The sequence below is a fragment of the Corapipo altera genome, unplaced genomic scaffold (genome assembly GCF_003945725.1).
Source record: "Corapipo altera isolate COAL_440 unplaced genomic scaffold, ASM394572v1 51, whole genome shotgun sequence".
NCBI lineage: Eukaryota > Metazoa > Chordata > Aves > Passeriformes > Pipridae > Corapipo > Corapipo altera.
The window spans coordinates 574,769-594,022 of NW_020884892.1; the positions used below are offsets into that span (position 1 = coordinate 574,769).

The 19,254-nt window shown below is 40.9% G+C and overlaps 1 protein-coding gene across 2 annotated transcripts in view; it reads left to right on the top strand.

Moving 5' to 3' along the window:
• The window catches only part of AGO2 (argonaute RISC catalytic component 2), a 43,732-nt gene that overhangs the window by 8,593 nt on the left and 15,885 nt on the right, over positions 1-19,254 (top strand). The window contains exons 2-5 of one of the 2 annotated variants that reach the window (XM_027645652.1): positions 8,102-8,297; positions 12,092-12,212; positions 17,530-17,714; positions 18,992-19,128. In XM_027645652.1, the coding sequence (XP_027501453.1) occupies positions 8,102-8,297; positions 12,092-12,212; positions 17,530-17,714; positions 18,992-19,128 (639 nt within the window). The remainder of the gene's footprint in view (positions 1-8,101; positions 8,298-12,091; positions 12,213-17,529; positions 17,715-18,991; positions 19,129-19,254) is intronic. The other variant, XM_027645653.1, reaches the window with a different exon arrangement.

Consider the following 19,254-nt stretch of genomic DNA (forward strand, 5'->3'; position numbering starts at 1 on the left):
CAGTCTGTGTGTTAAAGTTAAATTATTGGGAGAGTCAGTCCTGATGTATGAAGAAGTTGTGCTTTACCAGCTTGAAAAAAGTAAAGTAAAGACAGTGGAAGGTGGGTTAGACTGTTTCTGACAGACCTGTGCAGTTGCAAGTGTCAGGTAATATAGAAGGAGGGGGAGCCACACTTCTTTCCTAGCCTAAATGCAGCATTTCAACAAACAAGGGATAAGCAAAAAGTGTGATGTGGGATGATGAATACATAATTTCTGGGTCTGTAGGGGAGAAGCAGACTGAAGGGAGTAATAGGGGCCAGTGGGTGGGTTGTTTTATTTTTATTCCCCTCCCCCCCCCAAAGATATGTTTATTCACTTTGGGCCTTTTGGAGTGGCAAAGAAGAGAGATTGTGCTGAATGGAGGCATTGCTCTTTATGAATGCAGAAAATACCATTATATTCTGTATTTCAAATTGTTAGAAAAGACATCTGGAATTAGTTCATTTTCTAAGGCGTGGAAAAGAGAATGAATCATTATGGTCGAGTGTGTTAAACAGCACTAAGAATGTTCTCCACTTCCCCCTTCATGGAGTAGAGGTTTGTCTGGAGATGGAGTTATTTTGTACTTTGAATTCACGTTTAGCTTTAAACTGGGTTGCTGACTTGTGGGTGAGAGGTAAGCATCCCTCCATTGTTTGCATAGGGCTTGCTGTTTGGAGGACTTAATTCAAGTTGCAGCTTGTAATTAAAAGCATTTCCCTGCATCCCTTCAGAAGGACTGTGGTGGTACTTTGTCCAGTTTCACATGCAGGGGTGGGTCAAGCCACCTGGATCTTTGACAGTAAGGGTGGAAGTTCTGCACTCTGCGTGCTCTGTGGGTGCTCTCATGGTGCTCTGCTTTGCTCTTCCCACTTGCAGGTGGTGAGAACCAGCTTGTTGGTGTTCAAAAATGTGGAGGCTGACTTTGAAGGTCGAGGCTGAAAGGGGAATGTGGGAGGAAACCAAAGTACTAACACTTGGTGTCTTTTGCTGGTTGACATTGTCCAGAAGCAGCTTATGGGCTGGAAAGAACCGTTCTTAGTTTCTCGCCCGCTGCTTTCTGCTGGAGCCTTGATCTCTTCCTCTTTGGTTCCCTGGCCTTTTGTTCTTAGTCTTTCACATATTCTTCTTTGAAATGTGGCCCTAACTCACAAAGCAAACTGGATTGATGTCTTGTTTCTCCCTTTGATCTGTGGCTGCAGCACCCGCTCGCACCGCTGGTGTCTGGGAGTGATTCCGGTCTCAGTGGATCATATCACTTCTGGCACCATGAAGAGATCACATCTCTGTCTTACAGAGGTCAGAAAGGAACCAGAATAACCAAGGCAGCTGTAGATGTGTAACTGATTATTTATTCCAGACAAAATCATCATGGAATGGTTTGGGTTGGGAGGGTCTTTTAAAAATCATCCTGTCCAACCTGCCTGCCATGGGCAGGGACATCTCTCAGTAGATCAAAGGGTTGACTTGAGAGTTCACCTTGTTCAAATTCTTTTGCAGGAAGTGACAATTATTCAGTAAAAATCATGTCTAGAGTATGTCTGCTGAACATAATGAGATTACAAGTTGAAGGCAATGCTGTTTATCTGACACTTCTACTGTTTGCTAAGGTATTTAATTTCATACTCCAATGCTAAGAAATTGGAAGCAGTCTGGCAGAGTGGGATCTAATGTCTCAGTATTCATACAAGGGACTTAAAATATGACCAAATGTGAGGACAGCTCCTTCATGTTTGCTCATCAGTGTTGAATCAGCCCTTGTTCTCACAGCTCACCTCAGGACATGCAATGTGTTGTTGCTAGGAACTGTGGAAGTGGCTCACTGAGAGGCAGAAGAACCTTAGAGAGGGTTTTATCAAAATTGATAACTGAAGATCTGATCACATCATCTCCTCTGCTCTACTTGTGGTTTGTTGAATTATTGGGGATTAACAGATAAACCTTTAACCTTTTTTTCTTGTGTATTGTCTAGTCAAAAAGTGTTGTAGCTTGACTGAAGAACTTCTAGTGTCTGTACTCTAGAACATCCTTAATGAGCAGCAGACAGACCTACAGGGTCCATATAGATTTCTCTGCCCCCATAATCTCAAAGGACTATGAGCTGCAGCTTTGGGTTTTCCTTATCTCGTGGAAGACACTGCCAGCCTCCCTCCTATCATTCCCTAACGGTTCTTAACAGAAAGCTGGTGTGAAAGTTGAACTTTTTACAAAACCCAGACTGTCAGGAAACTTGAAGACAGAAACTTTAGGATCGTTTAGTTGGGTCCTAAAAAGAAAAGGTTGAACTGCATGTGTTCCTTTATTGCCCTGACTGTGTATGTGTAAATAAAATACATAAAACCTCTGTGCAGCTCCTGTTAAGGATTTGTATTGGATGTTTTCCACAGTCTTTCTGAATTCCCTCTGTTACTGGTAGTTGAATAACTATTTCTGGAAGATAGAGCCAGACTTTTGGCAGGTGCACCAGAACAGGGCTGAAGCTGGAGCACAGGAAACTCCAGTTGAATAGAAGGCAAGTTTATTTTACCACTGGGGTGGAACAGGTTGTAAGAGGAGATGTGGAAACTCCGTCCTTTAAGATATTCAAAACTTGACTGGACTAGTCAGCCTGGTCCCTTCCAACCTACGTTATTCAGTGTTCCTGATGCTCAGTTCTTCTGGAGCAGCTGCTGGAGGCTCTTCCTTTGCCAGTCTTGGTTCTTTTTAACCTGATCACGATGAACACGTCTGTCATTTCATTATTTCCTGCAGTTCTGGAGGCAAAGTAGGTGATGACTACTAGTTGAGGACAAGTTATTAAACCCCTTTTTTTGCCCAAGGATCAATAACTTCTCTCTGGGTCTGTGTGGTGGCATCAGTGACTGACCTGGAAGCAGCAATGACTGTGCATGATGGTGGTACTACCTGAAAACACCCATAGTGATGATCCAGAAACCTTAACTGAAAGTGATGCTTCCAAATAAGGCTTCTTTCCTTCCTTCCTCCACCTCACTTTCACTTAGAGACTGTATTTTTGAAAAATGGATTTAGAGAGTCTGCCTTTTGATAGGCATAAGTTGGGTTAGCCCAGTGCTAACACATACTGTGAGTTGTGAAAGCATCACCTGATTATTAAATATGAGTTAGGACTTGCCACACAAGGAAACTTATTGATATAATTGCACTGGTGTAATTATGCTCAGACGATTTCCTGTGTCAACAAGCCCTTCGATGCAACTGCTTTGGCCCCTTCTTATTCAGTAACTCATTAGGCCTCTGACTGCACATTAAAATTGCATAATTCTCAGCTAAAAAATCTTCAACCTGCACGTTTAACGCACTGGCAGCGCTTCCAGCGTGCTGGGCAGACCAGCAGTTGAGCTTTAAAAAATGATGAAGAATGAAGGACAAAAGAAATGAACTCTCCCAGTCTGGGGAGTGGTTGTGGAGCAAACGGTCCCGAAAAATATCATTACATAATTGTGTGGATTGTGGAGTAGACACGGCTTATCCAAGTGTGTGGCTCATTCACACCTTTTATAGACTTGGAGTGTCTTGAGTCTGCTCCTTGAGTCACTCTTATCTCTGATTTTGATTCCCAGTAATGGCTGGAGTAGGAGCACACACACAGCTAGCTTTGGGTTTGCAATAGCTTCCAATTAGCAATTTTTTTTTTTTTTTACTAAAACCACATTTCTGTGATTGCTCAGTGTTCTTCTACAGCTGCCTTTCCCCCACCACTCTCTTTTGACCATAGAATTTTGTTGGATTATTATTTTTATTTGATAAAACTACCACAAGACTGCTGTTACTTTTCTAGTATCTGTCTTTGCTAGGTTTTCTTTTTTTTTTTTTTTGGTAGAAATTGCTGTTTTTAAGATTGATAACTATGAACATTTAGTTTATGGAAATAGGATGAATTATAATGGGAAGTCTGTGTTTTTTCCTGATAAAAATAAGCCTAAAGGCAGGATACTGTCACCTCATTATTCCATACCCAGCTTACCTTAATTCACACTTGAAAATGGGGCTCTTGATGGTCTCAATCATCATATCAAGGCTGAAATGTTCTCATTATTCATTGTATGATCTAGCAAATGAATGAAGAGCTTCCAGTACTTTATCACATGGATGCTCCAGTTTATTAGCCTTTCATCTTTTTTCTAGTTCCTTCTTTCCTTGACAGCACTTTAAAAGTAGAATCCAAGAATGCATGTAGATTTTCCAGCGCTTTGGGATACTGTCTCTCCCAAAGCATCACCTGTGTTCATGATGGTGTCTCCACGTGCATTGGGATGTGAATTTTGGCAGGTTTCCTGGGGCAGGGCATCACTTCCAGCTCTGATGTCCAGTGGCATCCTCTGTAACACCCTCACCATGCTGCAAAAGCTTCCCAGTAGGAACCTTTGCACTAAGGAAAGCATTCCTGTGTCCATACAGCTTCTGTCACATTGAAAAGTGAGTGATGGGAATTCTGCAGGAGTGCTTGGACAGGGAGTTGGGGCAGCTGAATCACTTTGAACGTTGCAATTGTGTCTCATGATCAAGGCTCAGGGCTTCTATCATGTTTTGATACAAGGTGGAGCCTTATCCCTCTGTTCTGTCAGCACCAAATTCATTCTGTAATGCTGTACTTCACAGCTGGTTGCTATAGTATCTTTAACACAAGAAAGTTTGGGTTTGCATTCTTAATTTGAGGCAGTAGTCCAAAATGTGAATCCAGATCAATGGTTGTATTATTTAGTTTTTTTCCCCTGGAGTTCAATTCCCACCCCTCAACTCTGTAGTTAACACACATGTCTCTGTTTGAGGCAGCAGAAATGTAGGCTGAGTGCTTATCGGGTCAGTGCTGCTGTTTAATAAACAGTACTTATCTCCTTGAAGCAACACCCTGCCCTAAATAAGTTTGCCTTGGGAGTTGAGCCAGAAATAGCTTCCCTTTTTTTTTTTTTAAATTTTTTCTTTAATTGGATCGTAAAAAACGAATCATTGAAAAAACTGTTTCAAACGAAAATGCAGGTGGCAGTGGTGCTGCTTTCTGAACAGCTTGGTGCTTTTTTCCCCCCCCTCCATGAGTCATGCAGGTTGTAAAACTGTGTTCACATCTTTCCCCAGGAGTTGTGCCTCTCTCAGCATTTCATCTTATCCTCAAAACTGAGTCTGTGCCCTCGCTTTTATTCACTAAAACGCCAGTGGAGGGTTGTGGTGATGTTGTTGAGCAACATGTCTTTGTGTTGGTCCCTGAACAATTACAGATACGGCTTCACTGTGCCCCTGTGAAGCAAAACTCAATCCCATTTTAATATAGAGGGAGGAGGGTCTATTGCTTAATTACAAAATTACTTTAATTGGCAGCATAAATAGCTTGTTGGGGGTGTATGTCTCCTTCCATGATGCTTGTCTTTGTACTTCCAATTCCTAAATTTAATTTTTTTTTTTTATTTCTGAAATCTAGTCATGTGCTAGTCATCTAACACAAAAAAAGGAAGGGCAGCGAAATTAGGATGTGGAACTAGATACAGAAATGTTAGAAGGCCTAAAAATAAACAGGAAAGAGAAGGGAATTACTCAATATTGATAGCAGTTGGCCAGGTAATAGTGGTAAGGACATGCCTGGAATGCAGAGTGTGGGTAACAAGCATTGGAAATGTTAAAATACAAATTCCAGGAGCCTGAGCAGAAAATTAAAATATTTTTGAATGGATGGTGTTATGGGGATCATGGAAATACACAAAAAAATCACAGAATAACGTTAATGATTAGGACATAATTTTCAAATGGGGATGTTCTATTAGGGGAAGATGGAAATAAAAATATGTACAGTGATGAGCTGTAAAGAATTCAGCAACCGAATGGCTGGAATCATATGTGGGAGACAGAGTTCTTTGGGAAAAAGATGGTGAACGAGATTCTGGAGGCGTGGAGGCAGGTGTTTGGTGCACGTCCTCCTGATCGGATTTGGGAGTGGAAACCTTTGGCATATTGCAAGTGTAAATATTTATGGGAGTATTTTTTCTGTTATTTCCAGCTGTAGTGATAATGCTATAAATAACTTTGTTAGGTGTCTTACCCACAGCAGAGGATACTTTTCCACCTAATGACACAGAAACTGTGAATTTGCCAAGGGGATGTGGTGACTGCGGGGCCACCTGAGGGAGTTAATCACCTTCAGAAAAATATGAAGGAAGGAGAGGGCCTGTAAGTGGTGGGAAAAAGTGAAAAGTCACGTCTGAGAAGTCGAGATGTGCGGGAATTAAGAAAAAAAAGTTGCCAAAGGTTGAGCAGAACTAGTGAGCTGAGTATTTTGTCTTTCCTTCAGGGCTGGAAGTGGCCAAGGTCAGATGCAGAGGCAGATGTGCTGCTCCTGGCAGGACTGGGTCACAGATAACAGTGGAGCTGAGGTGACACTTTGCTCCATTTCTCAGGGCAGGTGTTGGCACTGCAAAGGCAACTTGGATGGTTAATGTTGAAGTGAGAACTGCTATATTGCTATTGAAGGCAAAACTGAAGTTTTAAGTCATGGAAATGCAGATCTTCAGCAACAAGTGTCTTTAATGTTTTGATGGAGTTAGTGTTGGAGAATCACAGGCTTTAATGGCAATGTTTATAAAGGAGAGGGGAAAAAACAAATGGAATTTTGGTGGCACGACAGTAAAAGGGTGGATGCCTCAGAATATGTTTGGGAGACAAAATTTGAAACAGGATTAAAAAAAAATAATAATTTAACAAATCTGCCTAGCATGTTCCCAATATCAAACCAAGTTATCTGGATTCTGATGAAATATTTAGTATGTGGGGAAATTGGTGCTGAAAGCCAGGTTAGTAGGATGGTAAAAATAAGGAGATACTGATGAGTGGGAAACTGGCCATGAGGAGTCTTGAAGGGTAAAGTGGGGAAATGATGCTACTAATGATGGGAATGGTCTTATTATTTCATTAACAAACTTTGCATAAACGTTAGGAATAAGTATGTGAAACTTCACTGTGGAGTATAGGAGGCATTGTCAGATTTATGAGAAGAGACTAACAGAAGTAATTTAGTCTAGAATTAAGTATTAAACGGGAATTTGGTTTAAATCTAAAAATGCAGTCAGTAGTGCTCAATCTGAAGAAACACAGAGTGTAACGTGCAAATGAATAAATAAAAGTAGAAGGATGTTTATGGGCGTTGAAGCATCACAGTTCTGGAACAGCTTTCCAGTAGGGAAAGCAAGCGTGGAAAAGTGATGAGTGATCTGTTAATGAAGGGATGTGTGTTGTTTCTGGTGCTAGCAGAGAACTGAGTTTGATAATCCCAGCAAACCACACCTGGCTTCTTACATAAGTAATGAGAAGCCTCCTGGGTTATTTCACATGTGAAGGTTTTGCTGCAAGTTGTTATTGCTCCAGAGCACGGAACACCTGAGTACTGAGGCTGAAGTTTTCAGTACCTGAGTTGGTACCTCACACACTTCTCTGTGGATTTTAATGGAATTCCCTAGATTGAAACAATGACAGGCAGCTATTGTGCTTCTGCTTCATGTTGTCTGATCTATGTCTGATATTTGAGCTCAAGAATTCAGTACAGCAGCAATAGAGTATTTGCTCTGATGGCTTTCTGTGTAAAGGAAGCAGTAGGATATAGTTAATTCTAATCCATAGTGTTTTCCAGAGAGCTGCAGCGTGGAGGAAAGTGGTGGAAACTCCATTTTATAGGTGTTTGCTTAAATAAAGATGTTTAAATGATTTGTTTTGAAACTGAGGTTCTTCCCTATAAGGAAGATCTCGGTTCTCACTTTCTCAGCAGTGCCCACTTGGACTATGACATTCCCACCTACCTGACTTGTAGTATAGGAAAATGCAACTGATTTTAAGATTCTGTTCAGTAATCAGGGCTAGGAAATACAACAAATGGTGAACAAGCATGGGAAGAAGATAGAATTCATGGACTCCTGATAGCAGGGTTTTTTGATTATTTGTATTTTTTTATGCTTTTGATTGTTTAAAAAAAGCTACCAGTTGAAATGTGCTGTGATTCATTGGTCAGATAGCCATTGGTAAATTTGTTGAGCTGTCAGTTTGATAGAGCTGATGGCTAAGCTGTGCTTTCTCTCTGTTTCAGTGCTCACACCTCCTCCACCGTTGCCACCACCAATACAGGGATATGCCTTTAAACCACCTCCTCGACCAGATTTTGGCACTTCCGGGAGAACAATCAAACTGCAGGCCAACTTCTTTGAAATGGACATTCCTAAAATAGATATCTACCATTATGAATTGGATATAAAGCCAGAAAAATGCCCTAGAAGAGTTAACAGGTAATGCTGTGCTTTGCTTTTCCTCGGTTTATTTACAGTCTTGTTTTCCTTTGAAAATGCTGGACCCATGTGCTTTCCCTGATGACTGAGAGGACGTGTCTGGCTTTAGCCACTGGTTGTATTGATCACTTCCAACTTTGCATATCCATCCATGGGCTCTTTTTTTCCCCTCCAAGTCTTTATTTGAATTGAATTCATCAGCATCTTAAGATGCTGCTGATCAAAGCCACTGGTGACAGATGGATAAACTGTACTAGCTCTAGTGGAGCTGGGTCAGTATGAGCCAACTTCTTAAATATGATTTAGTATTGCTTGGTTAAATATTGAAGTGCAGTTGATGAGTCCTTCAGCAGGGAGTTGGTGTAACCAGCTTGTTTTCCCACCTTTCCCTACTCCCAAAGGAAGGAAAAACCCATTTGTTTGTTCTGCTGTGAGAGGATCATAGAGGTACTAAATTAGGTAAGAAATTATCCTCCATCAGTAGATTCTATATAAGGGAAAGCTGTGCTCCTGAAACAGATAGCAAGGTGGCCGAGGAAACAAGCAGGCAGGTCTTGCACTTGGCATATGTGCCTTGTTAGTCAGAGTGTGCAGCTTCATTGACTTGAAAAAGAGCAGCGTTGCCAGAAGTGAAACTTGAGAACGAGACTTGGCACTGACTGGAAAACCACAAGTGTCATCATCATAACTACCTACATGTCAGCTGTAGAGGATCAGAATGGCTTGTTTATATATTCAAGAGCAAAACCTTTCCTTGTTAAAAAAGGTCACATGGGTGGAATATGAAATCATGACAATGAACAAAGTGTGGAGTCAAAAAAGCCACCTGAAAGCCACAGGTTTCTTTATGCAATTTAATAAACCTGAGGGCATTCTCTGTTGTTATTCTGAAGAGTTGGTGATGATAGTATTTTCATAAAACAACATCACTGTGCTTTGCTGTCCTTTTTTTTTTTCCTGTGGTGACCTGTTATAAATTTAATTTTCCAGGTAGTCGAGAACTGAATTTAGTTTTAAAAGCAAAGACTGTTTTTAAATGTATTAAGCTGAACTCTCTTCTTGCCCAAGGGCAAGTGCTGATTTCACCAATGTGCTCCTACTGCACTGGACCACTGAAAAACACTTTGAGCAGTCACTTTTTTCACAGTGGGAGCCATGAGAGCTTTGCTTTCATTAGCTGATATTCCTGCCACTGCTCCAGCCCTCACAGCTGCTTGTGGCCGATCCACAGTGATCCACATTGCCTCTGTGGCTCCTCTGGGAGCTGAGTGCTGCACGGCTTGTGTGGTAGTTCTGTGTGATCACTCTGTGATGGTCCTGCATGTGGGTGCTTACCAGTGGCAGAGAGCATAATTATTAAAGCAGTTTTTCCTCACTGAAAAGGCAGATTATGTTCAGCAGCAAGTTTTCTCCGCTGCCAGCTCTTGTCCTGCTCTGCTTTGTCAGGTTGGTCACTCCTCTGTTGTAACAGGAGCGGGGACAGATCTGCACAGATTAAATGCCCTTTGTAGTAAGCAGAGATGTCATAAATGCATTCAGCAGTGGTGTGGTGCACGTTTCTCAGTGCAGTATGGTAAGAATACAGATTAGGTTCTATTACTGAACTGTATGTTTTATTTCTTCTGAGTTCTTACTGCTGTGTGTATTACCCTGTAATGTACCTGCACTCACCTGCCCCTACCTGGGTTGTTGTGAGCTGTGACCTTTCAGTCCTATGTGTGTACTGGGATACATGGGATATGAGATATCTGTATATGGGATTATGCAGGATGCACGTGTAATCTAATTCTAAATGATGCTTTTTTCCAGCTGGCTTACATGTTTCTAGTATTTTGGTTATGTAATTCAGATGTATATTTTTAGTAAGTAGTTTTTATGATTACTTTACATGTTGTAACCTCTAAAAAGGATAGAGGGAGATTTTTTTTTTACTCTACTCCCTCATCTGTCCCAGCTTCATTCTTCAGTTTTACTCTAGGACTTACTCCAGCTCATGCTGTGGCCCTGCAGATCCCTGCAGGATGTGTAGTGTACGTGCAAGTTCCACACTGAGACATGAGCTGGAGCAGGGCTGGGAAACACACAGCTGAGACAACGTGCTGCTGTGCCAAATTAATACAGTCTGGCTGCAATTCTTCATGTGTGACAGAAAGGCCAGGTCTATTTGGGGAGTTGGACAGGCTGAGGGAACAGTGTGAGTTTGGTTATACACGAGGACTCGTTTAGTGTGCAGGATGAACTGTGGGTCCAGTTGCTGGCCCAGAGTTCTTGGTGTGCTTACAGGAGCTCAGTAGAACAGTAGTCATAAAGGGCTGAAGTTGGTGAATTTGTAAATAACTCTTCTTTTAACTTCACATGGAGAAAATAACGTAGTTTTCGTTGATATCTCCACCCACAGCTGAGAAGCTCTGTTGCTAAATGTGGTTGTGGTTTGAAGCTTGAAAGTGTTAAGTGGAAGTGTTCATTTTTTTTATATAAAGCAGTTCACAATCAGAAGAACTTGCTCAGAAAGAGAGTGGGGTTTCCATAGCTCAGTCTTTAACTCAAGGTTGAAAAGTACGTCCTTCCTCCCACCCTTCAAATTATCTACTTGTTCAGTCAGACACTGCAGACCTGAGGCAGATATTACTGGGTCAGGTTTGATTCATACTGCACAGGAAGTCACAAGAATTTCTTTCAGTGGTCACATCTTATTTTAAGATAAGTCTTGGGACACAGCAAAAGAAATTGCCAGTTAAAACAGTCTTAATTCTTTTCTTGAATGAGCTCAGAGTTTCATCTGAGGTTTTGCAGCACTCTAATACCTGACTGTGTGCTGGGTTAATTCCCTTGCCAAGTGGAGGTGTATGAAGCACTCACCTGCAGCATCTCTGAGCTGGTGGTTGTCAGCAGTGCTGAAGGAACAGTGGTTTCCTTTCTCTGTAGTTTTAACCTCTTAATGGCCTTTTGCCCCAGGCTGTGTGTTCAGATTGCAGATTGCTGATGGATTTTGAATATCACACATGGCCTGAAGGATGTCTCTCTGGGACACTGGGACCAAAGACCTTTGGCATCAAAGGGTGTTATTACTCCAGCTGACCTCCCATGGCTGCTGAACTGCTTTGCATGACCAGTGTGTAAACACTGTGGTTTGACAAGAACTGTGTGAGTGGTTTCCCCATTCATACAGACATGCAGCCTAATTCCAGCTATGCTTAAATGAATATTTTTAATATGCACAGGTCCTGGTGAAAGAGCATATCCAACTCTGTTGGATGGATCCCAGTTTTTCTGTGGACGTGGAAAAATTGAATTTAAAAGTTATCCTGGTGCAATGCAAAAAGTTTGCATGTTGCTGTCATCATAGAACTGTCATCATTACAACTGAGGCTGTAAGCTGGGATAGTGATATTTTTGAAAGCTGCTTAGTCTGCTGAGTTTTTGGTCTCTGGTCCTCTGCAGAAAGGGCTGTAGGACAGGGAAGCAGAAGCCCCAGGAGATACCCAACACCTCTTGTTTTGAGCGTGAGAAAGCACAAGCTTTCACTTCACCACTTTCATTAGATCACAGAAAAGAGGAAGGAAAGTTTAAACCTGAAAAAGCTAAAAATAGCAGTTTTTTAAGAAAACAGTATAGTCTGGGAAAAGATGGCATTAATTCAGATCAGACAAACAAATCTTGCCTTTAATAGCCAAAAATGGAGAATCCTTTCATCTACCTAATATCTGTATTGGTAAATATTAGTGTTAGTATTCGTCTGCTACTTAACATTCAAAGTAAAAGGTTGAATTAACTTAATCTTTTTGTATTTTCAGAGAAATAGTGGAGCATATGGTTCAGCACTTTAAAACCCAGATTTTTGGGGACCGCAAACCAGTGTTTGATGGAAGAAAAAACCTTTACACAGCTATGCCACTTCCCATCGGGAGAGATAAAGTAAGTTTTAAATAGAAAAGTTTCTAGTTGAAGATTTTAAGGTGGTATTTTCAGAGCCTGTCTAACAGCTGATAGAACAGATTGTTTCTGGAGTAGATGTCTCCTGCTGTCCTCACTCTGCTCAGGGTGTGGTTTGCCAGGACTCAAGTGTTGTTGCTGTTGGAGTGGTCACTCCCCCTTCCATCTCCCTTCTTTCCTCCCTCTCTTCCTCTCCTCTGGTGTGGTTTCTACTGCACTGGTGAGCTGGATCAGCTGCCCCAGACACTGGACCAGCTCCAGACTGGCACTGGGGAGAAAGTGAGAACAGAGCTGAGTTTAGAGGGGACTGGGAACACCCTCCAGGCAGCAGCAGCTGTTCTGTCACCTCGCTAATCTCATCAAGGCTCACTCTAAGCTTATTCTCTCTATCAGTAGCTGGAAGAAGCTCCTCCATCTCTCTGTTGCCTGTATGGAACCTCTTCCCTAATCCTTTATGACTGAGAGCCAAACTAATTTAAACTGCACAGGTTAAGACCTGCTATCTTAGCCCTGGGGCAGTTGGAGGGGACTGTTCTTTTCGCCAGCTCTCTGTGGGGCAGTGACCTCTTTGGGCTCTGGTTGGAGCTGCTCCAGTGCCCATTGACTGGTGAAGTAGAGGGGACTCTGCTGGAATATGCTAACACACAAGCCCTGTAAAATAACTTAGCCTGGGCATCTGTTATACCAGTTTGAATTTTCTGTGGCCTTTTTATCATTAATTTTCATTCATTTTTCATTCCTGATGGTAGTACAGTAAGTCCCTTCTGCTATGGGTGCAACGTGAGGCCTGCACAGTTACAGGGAAGGACTATCCTATCCCATAAGAGTTGATTACAACCTCAAGAGACAAAAATAAAATGTAAGGGGTAAAGGAGAATGCAGAAAAATGTAGAAACTGGGAACAGAGCTCAGGTCTTCTGAAATTCAACAGCTCTAAAATAGTTCTTTGCTGTCCCATACTGTTTGCCTGTGCAGTGCTTGACATAGTTAATAATTCTACCTGAATCAAGCTCTTAATGTCATATGTGTAATTTTTATTTCCTCCCAATCTGTTTAAGTGAATGTCATGCAGTAAAGGTCAATCTCTCCTCCAGTCTTAATTAGTCTTCATTAACCAATAAGGTAATGTCTGGGTAAACTATAAAGGGCTCATTAAAAGTATTAGAGATTACTCTTTTTTTCCTCATCCAGGAAAAAAGTTCCCAATCTTGCCAGGGTGATGATCACATGGAATAGGTGGTCGCTGAGGAGGTGTTTTTAGTGGAGGTTTAGTGGACAGTGCAGGTGGTTTCTTCTGTGGCTCACATTTAGGCTCATTTTCAATAAACTCCTGGGGTTTTTTTCCTGTTTCCCATGGGATACAGGACACTGTCAGTTGTTCTGCTCTACATGTATTAATGTTCCCCTGGAGGAAAGAGCTAATAGAGATAAACCTTGAGCTGTTTAAAATCGGATGTGGGGAAATTTGGCTTAATGCAGGAAATTTTTACATGGTGCTAAATTGGTTTAAGCATGATTTAAACCAGTGTGAAGCTTGTAGGTATTAGGACTTTGCTCCAGCATAATTAGATTAAGTTTCTTTGGTGGGGTTTTCTTTGTTCTGTACATAACAAATGAGTAAGCTTGCTGCACATCTGATTACATTTAGGATCATATTGAAAAGATTCATGAACATAGAGTGATTAATAGATGATCCTTAATCTAAGTGGAAGATCTTAACTTACTTGCAGTATGCACTGGTGGTGGAAGAACTGGTGCTAAACAGAGGGCTGACACCAAATTGCACTCTCTCCTCATCTCTTGTTGGTAGTGGTTGTTCTGGCCTGGGTTTTTTTGGTCCTTGCTGACAGCTCTGCTTCTTTTATAACTTGTTCTGTTTATATAAATGCTCTTCTGCTTAGCTTTCCTGGTTATCAAACCTGTTTTCATTCTTTCCTTATTGTACCTTATTTTCACTCTTTAATTTCTTCATTTCTTTAGACCTTTCAGAAGAAATATGGAATATGTAAATATTAACATGGTATTTTCTTAGTTTTTACTTGTACACATTGAGAAGAAAGACAGTGTTAAGGTAGGAAGATATTTAATAGTCTCCTCTTTCCTCGTGTGTTCAAACAGCAAACCCAGGTCACCTCCAACAGCAGCTTTGTACTCAATTCCTGCATTACTTATGTATCTCCCTAAAATGTCCCTCTGCAATTAAAAGCTAGAATTTAATTTTAATTGAACATGAGAGTTCTCTCACCTGGCAAGATACAAGAGCGTCTGATAGATCTTAACCTACATCTTAATTAGTCTTTAATTAGAAAACCAGTAATTATGAATGAACCATTCAGAGCAGTTGGATACAGCAATCCTGCTGCTGTTCCCTTTTCCAGAAGGAAAGTCTCAGTCCTGTCCATGGCCACAAACTCCTCTCTCTGTTTGAAGTACTGCTGAGAGCTCTGTACATGACAGAAGCAGAGCTCTTTCCTACATCCATAGCCTGAGGTTTCCAAACAAGGCTATGGGAGGTAGGCAACCAAATATTTGACTGGGAACTGTTCATCTGCTTTCCCCTGGATCCCTGGGAAGGAAAAGCTCTTGGATTAATAGAGAAAAGGTACTTTGTATGCTCAAAACACGACAAAATAATCATGTAACGTTGCCTATATTTTATACAGAAGAAAGAGTACTAAGAATTCCCCAGAAACACATGGTCAGGTTTAATTTTTATTATTTTCAAACAGTGCTATTATGATTTGTATTAGTAATTCACACCACATCAGCTTCAAAACTTATTCTTTTTAAGAATGGCTTTAAAATTTTTCTACAGGCTTAATGATTTTTTTCATCTTGACAGTAAAATCCCTTTCATTTAGTTCCTTTAGATGCAAAATTATGTTAACTGTCTTGCAGTTTAGCAGTGGGTCTAGCAGGTAGCAGGTTAGTGACTGAGATTGTAAATTTTTTTTATTATTTGGGGATAGATTATAAATCAAACATTAACTTTTGCTGTAGAGTTTATCCCTAATACTTACGGACATAGTAAAATTCCCATTTAAAATTACCTTCTTTTTGAAATTTTTCTTGTTTTGTTTACTCTGTCAAACACAAATGTGTTCATTTGTCCTTAAAACTATAGGGTGGAATAAATAAAATATTACTGAAAGATATAGACTCTGATTAGCAGTGCCTAAAAGTATATGTGAACTTGTGCATGAGGATTAAGGACACATTTTTTTATATTTTTGTGTTTTGGGTTTTTTTTTGTTTTGTTTTTTTTTGTTTAACTACACATAAACTTTCAGTAGTGTGTAAATGAAGTGAGATATTTAAGGGAAAAAAAACCAAACAGGAAAGTTGGATTTAAAACTTACTTATTTGAGCAGTGATTCTTAATTCAACTCTTCTGAAGTGGAGTCAGACCCAGCATTAAAAACTGCTTGGGCCAAATTCAGCAGTCACAGCTCTGCTAAACTTCATCAGTATTTGCAGTCAAACACCTGGAATAGAAATTCTTTGATCCTGGGTCATTTATTTCCACCAGGGACATGGATACTGCAACACATTCTTCATCTTCCATTCTATCATGGTGAAGGAGTTTCCTAAATAGACACCAGGGTGAAAAAAAGTAAAATTAAATCCCTTTTTTAGATTAAGGGTGCCAACAATTGTTAATAATCAGATTAGTTGTGTATTAACAGTATTGGGAATAGGTGTAGAATGGTTTTGGTTGGAAGGGACCATGTCATGTCATTCCAACCCCCTACCATAGGCAGGGCCACCTCCCACTAGACCAAGTTGCTCAAGCAGAAATTATGAAACTTGATTTGGAGGAGGAGAGAGGTTTAAAGGAAAACACAGCTCAGGAGCGACAGACTCTTCCACCTGCTGTACATGAGAGCCAAGTTGAGGACCTTTTCATGGTGTGATGGAAAAAAAGGTTTTATGGAGAGCTTCCAGCCTGTGTGAGCTGAAAACTTGTCCCTGTCTTTGCACAGATTTGAGCTGAGCTGACCTTCTGGGCCAGATTCACCCCAGTGACCCCGTGATTAGACTCCAGTTCCCATTGCTCTCCCGCAGCCGTGCAGCTCCTTCCTCTGCTCGGGTCTCCTGGGGAATGACGTTTGTGCTAGAGGAGAGATGCAGCTGTAATATTAATTTTGTGTGCCTACTATACATGGTCAGCTCATTTTGGGGGCACAGGGGAAGGCTTGTTATTTGTGTTTTATCTTTCTTCCTATTTTTGGACAGAAGAATCGAACTGTTGCAAGAGACCAGATGCTGGCAGATCCTGGTTTGCTGTTACCCACCTATTATTTTTGCTGGCCCACTAATTGCAGTTTGTCTGTTAAGTGGATGCCTTTTGTATTTAAATTGCAAGCTCCCTAGGACAGGAAAATACAATGTTTTTTGTTTGTATCCAGCACAAAGGATACTCTGATCTTGTTATTTCTTGTAGTCACTCCCACAACTGCTAATCATTTCAGACAAGCCTAAATTTTAGTCGGCTTAAGAACTTTGGTGCTCAGACTTTCTTTGTTTTAAGAAAGAGGAGAAATCAGCATTACAAATAATTACAAGTAATTGGATGAAGTAATTTACCATAATGTAGTTTGTCAGTGTTTTTTTAGACAAAAAAATTCAAAGTAGGCATAAGATGGCATAAGATTTTTCGTGCCTAATATCATCATTAGTACTTGGGGGTCACCATTTATTCTTTCTTTGGTATTTAAAAATAAGAGGGTTTTGGCTTGGTGGGTTTTGTGGGTTTTTTGGGTTTTTGGGGGAGTTGGTGTTTGGTTTTTTAATCTCTGTTTTAAAGCTCCTGTTTTCTCTTGTTTGAACTGTGTCTACAGCAGTAGTATATAAAGCACTCGGGTGCTCTAGAGAGCAAATACCAGAAATTCATGAGTCTTGGCAGGTGGTGACAGCCCATGTTTTATTTTGGGCGTGCTGGAGCTGACATGAGCAGTGATGCATTGGGACGTGGTAGGGATTTGAAATCAGGTTATCGGATCTTCACCGAGAGCTCCCGGTTGATACAAGCACTCCCAAATTACAGTGTTTCCTGACAGAGGGAGATAACTGCCTGCTGGGAAGCACTCCAGGTTTCTGAAATACACCTTTGGGAAGATCTCAGCTGCAAAAAGAGGCTGTACCTAATATATATTGTTGCTTCATCACTGCTTTTTGTCTCCTCCCGTGCTTTTTTAGGGCTGTTCAGAGGAATCCATCATCCCTTCCGAGCCCCTTTCATTCCCCCCCCCCCCTTTCAATGGAAAGAATCATCTTGGTTTGTTGTTTGGCATTGTTGCAGGTGGAGCTGGAGGTCACGCTACCAGGAGAAGGAAAGGACAGAATATTTAAGGTGGCTATAAAGTGGATGTCCTGTGTGAGTTTGCAGGCTTTACATGATGCTCTTTCTGGCCGGCTGCCAAGTGTCCCGTTTGAGACCATCCAGGCACTGGATGTAGTGATGAGGCACTTGCCTTCCATGAGGTGAGGGGAAGACCTTGACGTGGTTTAGGTGTTATTTGAATCGCTTTGGTGGCCTTTTTGGGTAGGATGTGCTTTCATAGCTCAACCACAGCGGATGGCAGGCTCAGGCAAGGGGCAACACGGTGCTTTTTGCTCATCCGGTGGGATTAGGAGCCTCCAGCCTGGGACACGAGACCCTTCCCCCAGTGGTCTGGCTCCCTGTTTGTGTGCTTTCAGCTCAGGGGTGTCCTGCCATCTCCCTCTTTTCCCTGTAGCCTTGGAGAAGGAAGCTCTCCCCGAGTGGGAAGTACTTGGAGGTTGGTAGAGGTGGAAGGGTGGTTTTATATCAACTTGTTACCCTGTTCCTCTGTGTCCCTGGGCAGATGTTCATTGCCAGTTCTATATAAAGGATACAGTGCTGGGGGGACATTAATGGCACCCTATATGGCTATTGTTATAGAAAAGAAAAACTACTTGACTTGTTTTATTTTCCAAGTAAGTGGGATCTACAGTATTGTCAGTCACACCCAAGAGATACTGGGCTTAATTCTGCTGCCACGAAACAGGTCACTTAAGACCACTGTGCAAATTATATTCAATTGGAAAGTAAAGTTTAGTAGGGCTGAACATTTCCATTTTGAAGGGCTAAACAGGGAATATAAGTTAAATTTATGCAAATTACTTTAAATAACCTTATAGTATGTTGACTTTATCCTCGTGTTATGGATTAAAAAGGTAAAATTACTTTAATCAAGTTTTACAGCACAGAAGACAGCCCATACTGTCAGATAGCTTGTTCAGAGGATCATACTGGCTCTGGATATGATTAGTTTGCTATTAAGTGTGCAGTACTTAATTATCAAGAGGAAAGATGTATCAGAAATATTTATTAGATCACTTGTTTACCCACACATAATGTCTGTTGTGCTTTAGAGTACACACAAATAAGGGGAGAGATTATTGCATTGGTGTTTTAATAGCAGAGATGTTTAATTTTTTTCTTACTGAAGCACAGCTGAATTTTTAATAGAATGCAAATAAAAATGCTTTTTGTCTGAATTAGTAGATATATTAAAGAGTATACTGAAAATAAAGTTAAACTTGAGTAGTAACCAGTTTCTTACTGTAATGAGCTGGATTTTAGAGGTGTAACCTGAGTCCTGTCAGGAATCTCAGATTATTGGTAATTTGAATCTCTGACATTTCTGTGCTTTTGTGAACAGGAATTTACATTACTTGTGGCTTTATTGCAGTTTTTGCTTTAGTTGTCTGATGTGCATTTCTTTGCTTTATTGCAGGTATACTCCTGTGGGGAGGTCTTTTTTTACAGCATCAGAAGGGTGCTCAAATCCTTTGGGTGGTGGCAGGGAGGTTTGGTTTGGCTTCCATCAGTCAGTCAGACCTTCATTGTGGAAAATGATGTTAAATATTGATGGTAGGTGCTACAAAATATAATGTATTGTTTCTTCTTTCTCTTTAATAGAAAGGCAAAAATACAGTTCCATTTGTTGGATTTCTTAAAAATGTTCTTAAAAATGTTCTTAAAAATGTTCTTAAAAAT